The sequence below is a fragment of the Schistocerca cancellata genome, chromosome 6, assembly GCF_023864275.1.
Source record: "Schistocerca cancellata isolate TAMUIC-IGC-003103 chromosome 6, iqSchCanc2.1, whole genome shotgun sequence".
NCBI classification, from domain to species: domain Eukaryota; kingdom Metazoa; phylum Arthropoda; class Insecta; order Orthoptera; family Acrididae; genus Schistocerca; species Schistocerca cancellata.
Genome location: NC_064631.1, coordinates 40714637 through 40731376, shown reverse-complemented (window position 1 = coordinate 40731376; position 16740 = coordinate 40714637). Strand labels below are relative to the sequence as shown.

Sequence of the window (16740 nt, the reverse complement as noted above, 5' to 3'; positions counted from 1 at the left end):
CGTGTGCCCGTTTGTTTGTCTCCCCAATTTTAACCGAAGGATTCCTTTGGAGTTATCCTTTCAGTAATGTGTATGTTGTTTTATTTTCGGCTATCCAGAGTTTGTTGTTGTGACACCATTGTGTAATTGTTTGTAGTATTCCACTGGCATTCTCTTCTAACTGGTCTCTGTTGTTTGCAGTGACTCCAACAAATAGGTCATGTGCATAGGCGACAATTCCGTTTGACCTGTCATGTGCATCCAGAATTGGTGGGGTTCGATTGTTATGTCCCAGAAGCTGGGGGCAGCAAATCGACCTTTGAGGACAGCCTTTGGTAATTCTTTTAATTACTTTCCGGCTGTCCATCTGCCATTCGACTACTCGGTTTTACAGTAGTATAGGAAACTGTTGTACAGTGACTGCAGTACTTCCAGATGGTTTAAACTTTGAAACAGTGCGGGCCACCAGAGGTTATCGAATGCTCCGGCAATGTCAATTATTATTGCCATGGCGTATTACTGTTTTGTAGTATAAACTATGTGTAGGGCCTAGTTGATTGCGTCATCTATTGATCTACCAGTTCTGAAGCCGAATTTGTGTTGGCTCATACCCCTGAGAGCTCTGTGTGTTCGCAGGCGCTATACAGTAGCTGCTCCTGAATCTTTGCTAGGGTGTTTATTAGGCATATTGGCCTGTAAATCTTTGGATCTGAAGGATCTAGTGAACATCTGAGAAACCTGGTAGGGCGAAGTGGTCCTGTTTACCTGGAGGTCTCCTGGAATTGGACGTTTCTGGCGCACCAGGGATCACCGGCCGTGGGTCGAGAATTATGATACGGGCGCTGATTTAGCAGGCTCTGGTGGTGATGCTACGAGCTGGGCATCCCGTCCGTACACAACAACTGTCTGCAGAATCGGCCTTTCTCCAGTAATGTGGCGAGCAACTGATTGTGTTTTAACTGGCTATGTACACTACTGGCCATTAAAATTGCTATACCAAGAAGAAATGCAGATGATAAACGGGTATTCATTGCACAAATATATTATACTAGAACTGACATGTGATTACAGTTTCACGCAATTTGGGGGCATATATCCTGAGAAATCAGTTCGCAGAACAACCACCTCTGGCCGTAATAACGGCATTGATACGCCTGGACATTGAGTCAAACAGCATGTACAAGTACAGCTGCCCATGCATGGTCAACACGATACCACATTTCATCAAGAGTAGTGACTGGCGTATTGTGACGAGACAGTTGCTCGGCCACCATTGGCCAGACGTTTTCAATTGGTCAGAGATGTGGAGAATGTGCTGGCCAGGGCAGCAGTCGAACATTTTCTGTATCCAGAAAGGACCGTATAGGACCTGCAACATGCGGTCGTGCATTGGCCTGCTGAAATGTGGGGTTTCGCAGGGATCGAATGAAGATTAGAGCCACGGGTCGTAACATATCTGAAATGTAACGTCCACTGTTCAAAGTGCCGTCAATGCGAACAAGAGGTGACCGAAACATGTAACCAATGGCACCCAATACCATCACGCCGGGTGATACGCCAGTATGACGATGACGAATACACGCTTGCAATGTGCGTTCACCGCGCTGTCGCCAAACAGGGATGCGACTATCATGATGCTGTAAACAGAACCTGGATTTATCCGAAAAAATGACGTTTTGCCATTCGTGCACCCAGGTTCGTCGTTGAGTACACCATCGCAGGCGCTCCTGTCTATGGTGCACCGTCAATGGTAACCGCAGCCATGGTCTCCGAGCTGATAATCCGTGCTGCTGCAAACGTCGTCGAACTGTTCGTGCAGATGATTGTTGTCTTGCAAACGTCCCCATCTGTTGACTCAGGGATCGAGACGTGGCTGCACGATCCGTTACAGCCATGCGGATAAGATGCCTGTCATCTCGACTGCTAGTGATACGAGGCCGTTGGGATCCAGCACGACGTTCCGTATTACCCTCCTGAAGCCACCGATTCCATATTCTGCTAACAGTCACTGGATCTCGACCACCGCGAGCAGCAATGTCGCGATACGATAAACCGCAATCGCAATAGGCTACAATCCGACCTTTATCAAATTCGGAAACGTGATGGTACGCATTTCTCCTCCTTACACGAGGCATCGCAACAACGTTTCACCAGGCAACGCCGGTCAACTGCTGTTTGTGTATGAGAAATCGGTTGGAAACTTTCCTCATGTCAGCACGTTGTAGGTGTCGCCACCGGTGCCAACCTTGTGTGAATGCTCTGAAAAGCTAATCATTTGCATATCACAGTATCTTCTTCCTGTCGGTTAAATTTCGCGTCTGTAGCGCGTCATCTTCGTGGTGTAGCAATTTTAATGGCCAGTAGTGTAATATATTCAGTGAACACACTGTGGTTATAGAAAACTTGAAGACAGATTTTTTGCTAGAAGGACGCATTTCTGATGGGCTGATACAAGATAACGTCTTTTCATGTTGCACGGAAGCCATCTAGAGCAATATATTGTTTTCTGTTTCGTGGGGGTGGCAGGAAAATAGCCTTGTTCTGAACCGGGAAGAAATTTTGGGCGGGCATTTCTGGCTCATTCAAAAAATTACTGTACCTAGAGGAAACGGCTTCGTTATTACACTTTCCATTGGAGGGAAGCTGGAGACTGAGCTCTCTGACTGGCGCATGGACGAGCACGAAATTATAAACACAACTCAGAAGATGAGGGCTGTCTCACGAATATAATCTGCAGACAAAGGGCGTCGGAGACGATGTACATCTGGCCGTCATGCGACTGCAGCTTGTGGCTTACCTGGCTGTGGTCACACATGTCATGCAGTTGCAGTTTCGTGCACACCACTGTAACATGTACGTGCAGTAGGAAGCTTTGAGACTTTGATGAAGTTCAGGTGCAATTGGAACTTTCCATATACACTGATGGAAAACAAAAATCGCAACACCAAAGAGGAGTTGTGCCACATAAAGGGACAGGCGTGTTTCTTTATGTGAAAGATGTCTATTGAGATTTCGCGCCGATGTCATAAGAGTGGCGCTAGTAGTGTCACTATGAGGATGAAAATCAGATTTGCTTTAAATACACGCTGAAACGGTCGTGGGCGTTAATTACCTTCTAAATTGGACGTGGCGAGTTGATCCCTTTAAGGCCACAAAGACACCATTATCAACACCTCACTGGCATTGAACGAGGTCGTGTAATAGGGTTACCAGAAGCTGAAGGTTCCTTCTGCGAAACTGCAGAAAGACGTGGCAGGAATGCAGCCACTGTTCATGACTGCTGGCAGCGGTGGTCACGGGAATGTATGGTCGCAAAATGTGTGCGCTCTGGACGGCCATGTGGGCCTACCAAGAGGGAAGACCGTCGTGTTAAGCCTAATGTTCTGGCGCGTCCTACTGCGTCTGCAGCAGCAGTCTGAACAGCAGTTGCCACCACAGTGACACAACGAACTGTTACGAATCGGTTACTTCAAGGATGGCTCCGAGCCAAATATCCTGTAGCGAGCATTCCACTGACCCCAAACTACCGCCGTGTGCGAGTTCAGTGGTGTCAAGCGATATCTGATTGGAGGGCAGGGTGGAGGTCTGTTGCGTTTTCTGCTGAAAAGCTGGTTCTGCCACAGTGCCTGTGATTGCTGTGTGATGGTTAGCAGGAAACCAGGTGAGAGCCGGCAACCAACCTATCCACGTGCTCGGCATACTGGAACTACGCCTGGAGTTATGGTCTAGGATGAGATTTCGTGTGACAGCAGGAGCACTCTCGTTATTACCACACACACCCTGACTGGAAATTTGTACTCCAGTTTGGTGATTCGATCTGTTATGGTGCCATTCATGAACAGCGTTCCAGAGGGTGTCGTCCAACAGTTTAAAGTTGGCACACATATCGCTGTTGTAAACCAACGTGCTCTACAGAGTGTCGACTTGTTGCCTTGGCCTGCTCGAACACAAGATCTGTCTCCGCTCGAGTACATATGGGACGTCATCATAAGACAACTCCAGCATCATTGACAACCAGCATTACCCATCCCTGTACTGACCCATAAAGTGCAACAGGCATGGACCTCTATTCCACAAACTGACATCCAGCACATGTACAGTACAGTACAGTACAGTACAGTACATGTACATTTGCTTCCTTGCATTCAATATTCTGGCGGTTACACCAGTTATTAATGTAGCACCATTTCAAATTTGCAATGGCCTACCTTGCACTTACATTAATCTGTGATCTTGCAATGTTAATAATTTCAATACTTTGTCTAGACAAATGTATTCCCAAAATTTCATTATGCTACTTCTTTTGCTGCTGCTGTTGTTGTTGTTGTTGTCCTCAGTCCAGAGACTGGTTTGATGCAGCTCTCCATGCTACTCCATCCTGAGCAAGCTTCTTCATCTCCCAGTACCTACTGCAACCTACATCCTTCTGAATCTACTTAGCGTATTCATCTCTTGGTCTCCCCCTACGATTTTTACTCTCCACACTGCCCTAGAATACTAAATTGGTGATCCCTTGATGCCTCAGAATGTGCCCTACCAACCGATCCCTTCTTCTAGTCAAATTGTGCCACAAATTTCTCTTCTCTCCAATTCTATTCAATACGTCCTCATTAGTTATGTGATCTAACCATCTAATCTTCAGCTTTCTTCTGTAGCACCACATTGCGAAAGCTTCTATTCTCTTCTTGGCTAAACTATTTATCGTCCATGTTTCACTTCCATACATGGCTACACTCCATACAAATACTTTCAGAAACGACTGTCTATTCTCGATGTTAACAAATTTCTCTTCCTCAAAAACGCTTTCCTTGCCATTGCCAGTCTACATTTTATATCCTCTCTACTTCGACCATCACCAGTTATATTGCTCCCCAAATAGCAAAACTCATCTACTACTTTCAGTGTCTCATTTCCTAATCTAATCCCTCAGCATCATCCGATTTAATTCGACTTCATTCCATTATCCCCGTCTTCCTTTTGTTGGTGTTCATCTTATATCCTCCTTTCAAGACACTTTCCATTCCGTTCAACTGCTCTTCCAAGTCATTTGTTGTCTCTGACAGAATTACAATGTCATCGGCAAACCTCAAAGTTTTTATTCCTTCTCAATGGATTTTAATTCCTATTCCGAATTTTTGTTTTGTTTCTTTTACTGCCTACTCACTATACAGATTGAGTACCATCAGGGATAGGCTACAACCCTGTCTCACTGCCTTCCCAACCATTGCTTCGCTTTGATGCCCCCTCGACTTTTATAACTGTCATCTGGTTTCTGTACAAATTATAAATAGCCTTGCGCTCCCTATATTTGACCCCGGCTAACTTCAGAATTTGAAGTATTCGAGTCAACAGTGTCAAAAGTATTCTCTAAGTCTACAAATGCCAGAAACGTAGGTTTGCCTTTCCTTAATCTATCTTCTAAGATAGGTCGTAAGGTCAGTATTGCCTCACGTGTTCCAATATTTCTAAAGAGTCCAAACTGATCTTCCCCGAGGTCGGCTTCTACAAGTTTTTCCATTCGTCTGTAAAGAATTCGTGTTAGTATTTTGCAGCCGTGATTTATTAAACTGATAGTTCGGTAATTTTCACATCTGTCAACACCTATCTTATTTGACATTGGAATTATTATATTCTCCTTGAGGTCTGAGGGTATTTCGTCTGTCTCGTACATCTTGCTCACTAGATGGTAGAGGTTTGTCAGGGTCGGCTCTCTCAAGGCTATCAGTATTTCTGATGGAATGTTGTCTACTCCTGGGGCCTTGTTTCGTCTCAGGTCTTTCAGTGCTTTGTCAAACTCTTCACGCAGTATCATATCTCCCATTTCATCTTCATCTACGTCCTCTTCCATTTCGATAATACTGTCCTCAAGTACATCGCCCTTGTATAGATCTTCTATATACTCCTTCTACCTTTCTGCTTTCTCTTCTTTGTTTAGAACTGGGTTCCATCTGAGCTCTTGATATTTATGCGAGTGGTTCTCTTTTCTCAAAATGTCTCTTTAATTTTCCTGTTGGCAGTATCTATCTTACCCCTCGTGAGATGAGCCTCTACATCCTTACATTGTCCTCTAGCCATCCCTGCTTAGCAATTTTGCACTTCCTGTCGATCTCATTTTTGAGACGTTTGTATTCCTTTTTGCCTCCTTCATTTACTGCGTTTTTATACTTTCTCCTTTCCTCAATTAAATTCAATATTCTCCTGTTACCCAAAGATTTATACTAGCCCTCGTCTTTTTACCTACTTGATCCTCTGCTGCCTTCACTATTTCATCTCTCAAAGCTACCCATTCTTCTTCTACTGTATTTCTTTCCCACGTTCTTGTCAATCGTTTCCTAATGCTCTCTCTGAAACTCTCTACAACCTCTGGTTCTTTCAGTTTATCCAGGTTCCATCTCCTTAAATTCCCACCTTTTTGCAGTTTCTTCAGATTTAATCTACAGTTCATAACCAATACATTGTGGGCAGAGTCCACATCTGCCCCTGGAAATGTCTTACAATTTAAAACCTGGTTCCTAAATCTCAGTCTCAGCATTATATACTCTGTCTGAGACATTACAGCTGGCCGGAGTGGCCGAGCGGTTCTAGGCGCTACAGTCCGGAACCGCGCGACCACTACAGTCGCAGGTTCGAATCCTGCCTCAGGCATAGACGTATGTGAAGTCATTAGGTTAGTTAGGTTTACGTAGTTCTAAGTTCTAGGGGACGGATGACCTCGGAAGTTAAGTCCCATAGCGCTCAGAGCCATTTGAACCATTTTCAAACATTCCAGTGTGTCCAGGCCTGTTCCATGTATTCAACGTTCTTTCATGATTCTTGAAGCAAGTGTCAGCTATGATTAAGTTGTGCTCTGTGCAAAATTCTACCAGGTGGCTTCCTTACCCCCATTCCATATTCACCTACTATTTTTCTTTCTCTTCTTTTTCCTACTATCGAATTCCAGTCACCTATGACTATTAAATTTTCGTCTCACTTCACTGTCTGAATAATTTATTTTATAGCATCATACATTTTATCAATCACTTCGTCATCTGCGGAGCCAGTTGTCATATAAACTTGTACTAGTGTGGTAGGCGTGGGCTTCATGTCTATCTTTGCTACAGTAATGTGTTCACTATGATGTTTGTAGTAGCTTACCGGCCCTCCTATTTTTTTGTTCATTATTAGATTTACTCCTGCAGTACCCTATTTGACTTTGTATTTATAACCCTGTATTCATCTGACCAGAAGTCGTGTTCCTCCTGCCACTAAACTTTACTAATTCCCACTATATCTAGTTTTAACCTATCCATTTCCCTTTTTAAATTTTCTAACCTGGCTGCCCGATTAAGGGATCTGACATTCCACGCTCCGATCCGTAGAACGCCAGTTTCCTTTCTCCTGATAACAATGTCCTCCTCAGTAGTCTCCGCACGTAGATCCGAATGGGGGACTATTTTACCTCAAGAATATTTTACCCAAGAAGACGCCATCATTATTTAATCATACAATAAAGCTGCATGTCCTCGAAAAAAATTACAGCTGTAGTTTCCCCTTGCTTTCAGCCATTCGCAGTACCAGCACAGCAAGGCCGTTTTGGTTCATGTTACAAGGCCAGATCAGTCACTCATCCAGACTGTTTGTAAGTAGGCTGTTTAGGTTTTCTTATTGGCAACGTTACGTAGCGCTCTATATGAAAATCACTGGCTGTGCTGTGTGCAGTCTGTGGTTAGTTTGCATTGTTGTCTGCCATTGTAGTGTTGGGCAGCGGCAGCTGGATGTGAACAGCGCGTAGCGTTGCGCAGTTGGAGGTGAGCCGACAGTAGTGGTGGATGTGGGAAATGAGATGGCGTATTTTTGAGTACAGAATGGATATTATGAACTGCTATGTATATTATGCTTTTTCAACACTATTAAGGTAAATACATTGTTTGTTCTCTATTAAAATCTTTCATTTTCTAACTATGCCTATCAGTAGTTAGTGCCTTCCGTAGTTTGAATCTTTTATTTAGCTGGTAGTAGTGGAGCTCGCTGTATTGCAGTAGTTCGAGTAATAAAGGTTTTTGTGAGGTAAGTGATTTGTGAAAGGTATACTTTAATGTTAGTCAGGGCCATTCTTTTGTAGGGATTTTTGATAGTCAGATTGCGTTGCGCTAAAAATATTGTGTCAGTTTAAGCACAGTCTTGTATAATTTTCCTAAGGGGACGTTTCATGTTGCCCCTGCAACTACTGAAAAGGCTACGGCCCCTCTTCAGGAACCACACGTTTGTATGGCCTCTCAACAGATACCCCTCCATTGTAGTTACATATACGGTACGGTTATCTGTATCGCTGAGGCACGCAAACCTCCCCACGAACGGTACGGTCCATGGTTCATGGGAGGATCATGTTTTGCTATTGTGATTCTTTTTTTTCTGTCAGTGTTTGTAAGTATTTGTGTGGCTCACCAGCGATCCACTGATGTATGGTGCCACGGATTATGTATAACATAGTGGTCAGAATCCTGTAATTGCTCAAGCAGATAGTCTGAAAAGGTAAATTCTGTGATTGTCATTTAAGCCCAGCATGCTTTCATCTGTATTCACCTGCAACCAGCACAGTCTTTCCATTCTAATTGTATGTCAAACAATTGTATAAATAATTGGTAGTGGTAGAAACTCAATATTCTGCTGTACTTCATAATATCGAATTATTTATTGTACCTTGTTGTCATGTACAACTTAAATAACAAATACTATGATTGCACTGGACCTTGTATTCAGTGTTAGAACTTAAAATATCTGTCCCACTTCATGTTAGGCATTTTAAATGCAGGGACCAACACCATAACTCTTGTGCTTGGACCTAGTTTGGTATCACTTATACAGTCTTAATTAAAATTATTAATATTTATATTGTGTACACACTCAGTAGATAGATAGGTTCGAGGGAGCTGACTGTCTCATGAAGGTACAGGTAGAACAGATTCTTTCCATCGTACGCAGAGTCGTAGCTCGGTTGGTATCTTGCAACATTTCTGAGACAATATTATCAATTTACAAACAGACATAAAATGAATTACATTTAGTGCATGAATGTCTCGAATACCCTGTATATGGAAGTTGTTGTGAGCAGTACGTAATAATGGGTCTCATTTGATTTCAGTGAGCAGTGATGAGTCAGCGGGCAGGCAGGCCACATCCAGCCAGGAAACGCTCAGAAGCAGACACGATCCGCCCTAAATGTGGGAAACATTTATCGCTGGTGGACCCATCTCTGGAGTACACCGACCCCACCCCAGATGTTCACGCACTCTTCTTTCAGTTTAACGACCGTTTCTTTAAGGGGCGCCTCGGCGCAGTGGTGGTAGAGTGGAGTTCCAGAATGACAAAGTAAGTATGACGAATGGAGATGTCAGAGTGGAATGCTTTACCTTAGAATTCTTGTCGTGACTGTCACGCACATGCGTCTCGAACCAGTGTTGCATGGTTGTCCCACTTTCTGTTGCTTTGGATGCATTTCTTTGTGTACTTTGTCCATGGCACTGCATAATGTACAGAAAAATTAGAAAATTAAAAAAATGAAGCTACCAGTGAATAATGTAACAATGACAGGAACATTAGTGTGTTGTCCATATCCTTTCCAGTAAATCAGAATATTAAGGTGTCACTGAAATTAAATTTGAGACACACGTAAGGGTGAAAGTTGAGAGCTCAGAAGCAAAATGAAAATATTAGAGTAATTAATGTTTGTATACCAGAACTAGAAGCATGAAGAGCAGGATAAGAATTGACTAGGCAGTGATCAGAACGTATTCTTCTTGTGGTGGTGGTGGTGGTGGTGGTGGCAGAAGTTTTGTGTTATCTACAACGAAAGTGTCAGTAGGCAGTAGATCTGTATTATTCAACTAGCCTTCGTCCAGAAGTAAATTTTGGTGTCCAGAAAGATACAGTCTTAAGCCTCTTATTTGTTCTCAACCATATTAATAATACTTCAGTAGATACTGTACTGTGGCCTTCATTTGCTTGCTGATGAAGAAAACAATGCAGTAAATAGCAAATAAAGCACGGTTTTGGAAAGACTTGATAATGGTGTTTCACATGAGTGTTTTAGGTGAAAACTGTTCACTCTCACATAAACATTTATTCCTTTCACTGTTACAATCTATAATAATGAACAAAACAAAACACCCTCCATGGGGTCACAACTCTTTTTGTGAGTACATGCCTGCCTACAATGGGACCCCAGCCTTTGCAGCATGACTTCCCTTCCTGTGTTCCATGTCTATAGTGCCACTATCTCTTTACCTCTCTGTCTTTCCATCAGATGGTCTTTCTGGTGCGGACCCCATTTGCAGTTGGTACATAATGCGGGGCTCTAGTTCTCCATTTCACTTCTGGCATTCTACATCTTTCCATAAATAAATACATGGTCTCCACTTTTGGGTTTGACTTTCTACCACTTTTCCAAATTTTTCAGAACTGCAAATCGTAGAGGCAAGGTCACACAGTGTGGTCCTTGTTCCACCTTTGTGCCTTTCCATTTTAGCACCCTTCCTTTCCAGTAAGATAATACTCCAAAAACACAGCACAGTACCCATCCTGTTAAGAGGGGTGGTTGTCAAGTAACTGGACGGTTCTAGGCCCGTAGCGAATACAGGTTTTGCACTATTGGTGCCTGAGCTGAAACCTCCTTGTGTGTACTAAGGAGTGTGCGCCTATCGTGAATGGGGCACAGGGACTCTGAGGAAGATTACTGGCCAGGAATCTGTTGCTGAGGTTCGATGGTGCCCATGGAGAGAGCCCCTATTCAGAGTGGGTGGCACCATAGCTTATGACTTGTATATAAAGTGGATGAAGCTTTCTCCCACAGGTGGTCATATGGCCCCAGCAATCTGTTCAGAAGGAAAGAACACTTTCAATGCAGAGAAATAAAACCCCAAAAGTTTCCTTCCCTGGCTAAAACCTGGGAGGAGCGTTGGGTGAAGCAACTAGCAGAAAAGTACTACTCCCAATAACTGATCTGTACAGACAAATTGGGATTCCTTTTTGGCTATGAAGACTTTATTCTTTGTAAAGATTGTAGAGAAAAAATTTGGGGAAGTTACAGACGTCTCCAGAATGAAGAATGAGTCAAATTTGATTAAAACAGCATTCACTGTCCACTCATGGGCGTTGCTTGTTTGTGACAAGCTGGATGACATTCTGATGACTATTTCTACCCATAATACTCTAAACATGTTCAAGACATCTTTTTCCGTTGTGACTTCCTCTTGCAGTCTGACAATGAACTACATGCCGCCTTGGAGCAATGGGTTGTACACTTTGTAGGGTTGTGTCTAAAGGGGGCCAAAGGACCATATGGATGCTAATGGGGCCTTCATCTTGGTGTTTATGGCGATTCATTGCCTGAAAAGATTAAGGTGATGGTATACCGATGTAATGTGATATTGTTTGTCCCCCCATGTTGGTGCTTCATGTCTATGAAATTCGGACATGTGTCTTCATGTTGTGATGACAGTCCACTATGTGGGGATTGAGGATGACTGTAGCACTCGAATGTTCCTTGTGCTGCCTCCCCCTCCGCCTGCCCCTCCATTTTCATCAACTGTGGAGAGCACCATTCTCTCTGATTGCCAAACTATACTGTCTTTCAGAGAGAAAAAAATACAAGTATACAAGGATCTGACTTACATACCAAGAGACCAAAAAAAGTATGAGCATCTACATTCTGCATGCATGACAATGTCATATGCTACAGGTATGACGTCACCCTCTCTGCAGACAGTACTCAAAGCTGTTATGACTCCTACAACAAGCCCTCAGTTTCACTGACTGTCTGCCCCCCTGATAGTTAGGACTCACGTCCTGCTTCTTCCCCCACACTCGCTTTGGGAGCAATGGCTCCCCACCCACCAGGGACACAAATCCCCATCCCATAGACAGGCACACATCACCCTCGTCCAGCTTGTCAAGCCAGGAAGGGGTTCTGTGGGACATTCCCACTCCTGACTTCCTGCTGGTCTGAAACTGGATACCAGCCAGAGGCTAATGGAGCCACAGACTGTCAGTCTCTGAAAATAATTCAGAGAAGCTCTAAGTCATCCAAACCCACTAAAGAAAAGAAAGACAAAAAGAAATCTTCCAAGATGAACACATTTCTGGCGACCCCCATGCCACCGGATCCCCCATGTTGTGTATCTGTAGCTATGGCAGTGACCCTGTGGCCCTGAGGTAGTATTTATTAGAGGAACGCCTTGCATGCAGACCCCACAAACTACAAGGTGCAAACTTTAAGAATGACAAAAAGGAGGTAAGTTTTAGGTATATCCTCGAATAAGTCTTTACTATGGCTCTGCAGAATGGGCTGGAGATCTACTATAGCTTCATCTAATTGTCTACTGTTAACATCAGTTATAAGCAGTATGTCGGAAACCTTTTTGGTAAACATACAGATGTCATAGTATCCCAGAGATGGGTTTAATAGTTGGAGACCGATGTTAAGGTTTTTGTTGATTTGAAATCAACAAATATGGCATCCATCACACACGTCTTTCTCCCAAGCTGGCTCAGCAGTCTTTGGCGGGTTCATACTTGACTACCAAGGGCCCCAGCCTTTGCAGCATTTTCTTCCGTTCTGTGCTGCATGTCCTCTTGCTATTCTTTTCCCCTCACTTGGGGAACATGTCTTGGATGTTATTGGGAATGTTCTGCATTGTCTGTCGCTGACATAAGAATAGTTTCACCTTTGTCTTTCGCTCCCTTTCCCTGTATTTGTTTCTCTTCTCCTCTCGTTCTTCCGCTTCGGCGTTTGAGGTTCCTCTTGTTCTTCTACCTCCCTGTGCGCTCCACGCGTCTGAGGCGTAACAGATGATTGGGTAACGCGTAATTTCCAGCCCTGGGTCGACAGGTAGGATTTGCACGTACCCCCTGTTACAGGCCAGGTCAGGGAGGCATGATGGCCTGTGCTGCAACCTTCCCAAATTGCCCATTGGTCCCTCTGTCAGGTGTTTGGGAGGTGTCACCTAAGGTGTGAATCATCATCTAAGGCGGGCGCACACCATCATGAAGGGAAGCTCCAGTTGGAAGGAGCGCGCCATCAGAGACGCTGGCAATCATGGGGGAGTTTCTCATAGTGAGTCAATAATCTTCCCAATCTCACATACTGAAGATAGTCAGTCATAGTAAATCTGTTTATTATTCAGAAAAGTGTTGATGCAATTGTCAGCCCTGTGAAATCTCGCTCTCGTTTACGGAATGGCACTTTGCTTTTTGAGACTTCTTCTGATTCTCAAGCACAACTTCTTGCTGCCTTGCCCCTCCACAGCTAACTTGTTTGTGTCGAAGCCCATAGAACTTTGAATTCTTCCCGTGGTGTAATTTACATCAGGTTGCTTGGCGGTCTAACTGATGGCTGTATTCCAGTCTCACCTCTCTGATCAGGGCATCATTGCCGTCCATTGTGTAATGAAAAAGCCTTATTGCCCACCCACACTCTTCTTCCTATCTTTGGTAGAGTGCTGCTTCCGTCCAAGATCAAAGCAAGCTATGAAATTAATCCAGTCTGGCCGTGTATTGTGAACCCAATGTACTAGCACCTTCTCCCTGCTGTATCAACTGCCTCCTCAACGGGATTGTGCCGTGTATCTTAATAAGTGGGCTGTCCAAGGTCTGGGGTAAAGGAAAAAGTGCCTTATCCAGTAGCTTGCAAGTTACTTGCTAATTGCACACCCTGCATTCTCCTGTCTCGCACCTACTGTTCTTGTTACCCCCCACTTCACGAAGGACATAGCCACACAGATGTGCGACCTCCAATTCACCTCTGAGATTGTGAAATCGCCCAGTGTCAAGGTACCATCGCCATACCCTCCCCGTCAAGCTGTGCAACAAACCGCCAAACTGTTGCCTCAAGGTGTGAAGCCACCAGCTACACAACCAGTAGGCCAGAAGGGTCAGAACGGGTATTCCCGTGAAGACTTCCTCCATCCCTCCAGCCAAACAACACTCGAGTCTTCCTCTAAACAGAAAGGCTTGAAGAAGTCCACCAAACGCAAACAGTCTTCTCCTTTGCCAACTCGAAGATCCTCTTAGATGGTGTCGCCACGTGATACCTTAGCATAGCCAGCCTCCATGTCACTGGTGCACACCACCAAATCCCCCTGCGGGTCCGGGGATTAGAATAGGCCCGAGGTATTCCTGCCTGTCGTAAGAGGCGACTAAAAGGAGTCCATCCCCTTCACGGGGGTAGTTAGCGCCTGCGTCCGGAGACGGACGATTCCACGACCTATAATTGTGGTCTTTCTGGTTTTTCACTTCTCGTTTCTTCCTTCCTTTTGTTGGTTCCTTTTCTTGCTCTTCTCCACCTCACTGTCTTCCTTACTCTTTCCCTTGACTTCTCCTTGCCTTCTCATTGCCCTTTTCTCCTTGCCTTCTCATTGCCTTCTTTTCCTTGCCTTCTCATTGCCTTCTTCTCCTTGCCTTCTCATTGCCTTCTTCTCCTTGCCTTCTCATTGCCTTCTTCTCCTTGCTTTCTCATTGCCTTCTTCTCCTTGCCTTCTCTGGTCTCCGCCTCGGCGTTTGAGACAGTCTGTCCTCTTTCTCCCTCTCTCTCTTCTTTTTCCTCTTCTTCCTTCCTCCCTGTGCGTGTCTGAAGGCCGACCCACGCGTTCGCACGCGTAGCCGGTGACGGGGTAACGCGTAAGTCCCCGCCCTGGGTAGACATGTAAGGCACGCGCGTACCCCCTGGTAAAGGCCAGGCCCGGGGAGGGGTGATTGCCTGAGCTGATACCTTCTGACCATGCCGATTGGTCCCTCCGTCTGTTTCTCGGGAGGTGTGACCTGAGGTGTAAACATTCACCTAAGGCGGGAGTGCCCTCTGAGAGGGTCCCCACAAGGAAGGAGCGCGCCATCGGAGACGCTGGCAATCATGGGGGATTCCTCCGCAATGGATTCTACTCCATCGCTTTCGACTTCTGCCCAAAAACGGAAACGTGACCAGCCACCAGTGACAAAAGTACTACCGCCTGCCCCACAGTTCCTCGTCGTTTCTCGATCTGAGGACGGAAAGGATTTTTCCTCTGTCAACCCTTTCGTTATCCAGAAGGGCGTAGATGCCATAGCCGGATCTGTCAAATCTTGTACCAGGTTGCGTAACGGTACCTTATTACTAGAAACTGAGAGTGCCTTTCAGGCACAAAAACTGCTTCGGGCCACCCTCCTGTACACGTTCCCTGTCCGGGTGGAGGCCCACCGAACTTTGAATTCGTCTCGTGGTGTAGTCTATACTAGCTCCCTCGACGGATTGACTGACGAGGAGATTCAATCTTTCCTCGCTGAGCAGGGCGTGACGGCTGTCCATAGGGTCATGAAAAAGGTCAACAATGACCTTGCACCGACCCGGACACTTTTCTTGACCTTCGATAGTGTTAAGCTGCCATCGCGCATCAAGGCGGGCTACGAGGTTATTTCTGTTCGCCCCTATGTCCCGACACCTACGCGCTGCTACCAGTGTCAGCGTTTCAATCACACTCGACAGTCTTGTTCCAATGCGGCTAAATGTGTCACTTGTGGCAGGGATGCCCATGAGGGTGACTGTCCACCTCCGTCTCCTCGTTGTGTGAACTGTCAGGGTGATCATGCCGCATCCTCCCGCGACTGTCCTGTCTATAAGGAAGAACGCTGTATCCAAGAAATTCGGGTCAAAGAGAAAGTGTCCACCTCGGCTGCTCGCAAGCTATTGGCTAGTAGGAAGCCCGCGCTGCTCCCAGCGGGGAAATACAGTACTGTCCTCGCCTCTCCTCGGACTACCAGGGAGGTAGCAACCCAGACATGCGATCTGACCTTCAGCACCACGGTCGTCCGTTCGGCCAGTGCTAAGATCGCGCGGTCGACGTCTCCTCTTCCTCCCATCACCCCACAGACACCAGACCCTTCATCAGCTTCTGCTCAGACGAAGACCCCGAAGTCAGATGCACGGGCCTTCAAGAAGGAACCATCCCGTGCAGACTTCCTACGTACCTCGACCTCCCAGCCTTCGACCGGTACTTCCACCAAACGTCCTTCCAAAAAGGCTCATAGGAAGCACAGTTCTCCTTCTCCGCCACGGCGCATTTCTTCTCCTGCGCCACCCAGCGGTTGCCGCCCCAGGCCGTCATCCGTTTCGCCTGGCCGCACCGCTGGTAGCCGAACATCTGGCCGTTCACCGGCGGAGGAAGCTCCCCCTCCCGGCCATCCTCCCGAGATGGCCGATGAACCTATAAACCCAATGGACGATGACTGTCCGCCTACTGATAGCGGCGGCAGTGCTCGCTCGAAGCCAGGCCCTCAGCGGCCTTCGAGGTGAACCCTTCTATCATCTTCCTTTTCTTACGATGGCACTTATTCACTGGAATATTCGCAGCATTCGCTCCAACCGAGAGGACTTGAAGTTGCTGCTCCGCTTGCACCGTCCGCTCGTCGTAGCCCTCCAGGAAACGAAGCTACGCCCATGCGATCAAATTGCCTTGGCACACTACACCTCTGTGCGTTTTGACCTACCCCCTGTGGTAGGTATCCCGGCTCATGGAGGGGTTATGTTGCTGGTCCGGGATGATATTTACTACGATTCCACCCCGTTGAACACCGGCCTGCAGGCAGTTGCCATCCGCATTACTCTCCCCACTTTTACGTTTTCCTTTTGTACCGTTTACACTCCATCGTCATCTGCCGTTACCAGGGCAGACATGATGCAACTTATTGCTCAGCTACCTGCACCATTTTTGTTAACTGGAGACTTCAATGCCCACCATCCCCTTTGGGGCTCTCCAG

General features: G+C 45.9%; 1 protein-coding gene across 1 annotated transcript in view; it reads left to right on the top strand.

The window, feature by feature from the left end:
• The first annotated feature begins 9106 nt into the window (after positions 1–9106).
• The window catches only part of LOC126191450 (DNA-dependent metalloprotease dvc-1-like), a 76190-nt gene continuing 68556 nt past the window's right edge, over positions 9107–16740 (top strand). Inside the window, exon 1 of the mRNA XM_049932330.1 lies at positions 9107–9327. Within this exon, the coding sequence (XP_049788287.1) occupies positions 9110–9327 (218 nt within the window). The 5' untranslated portion in view covers positions 9107–9109. The remainder of the gene's footprint in view (positions 9328–16740) is intronic.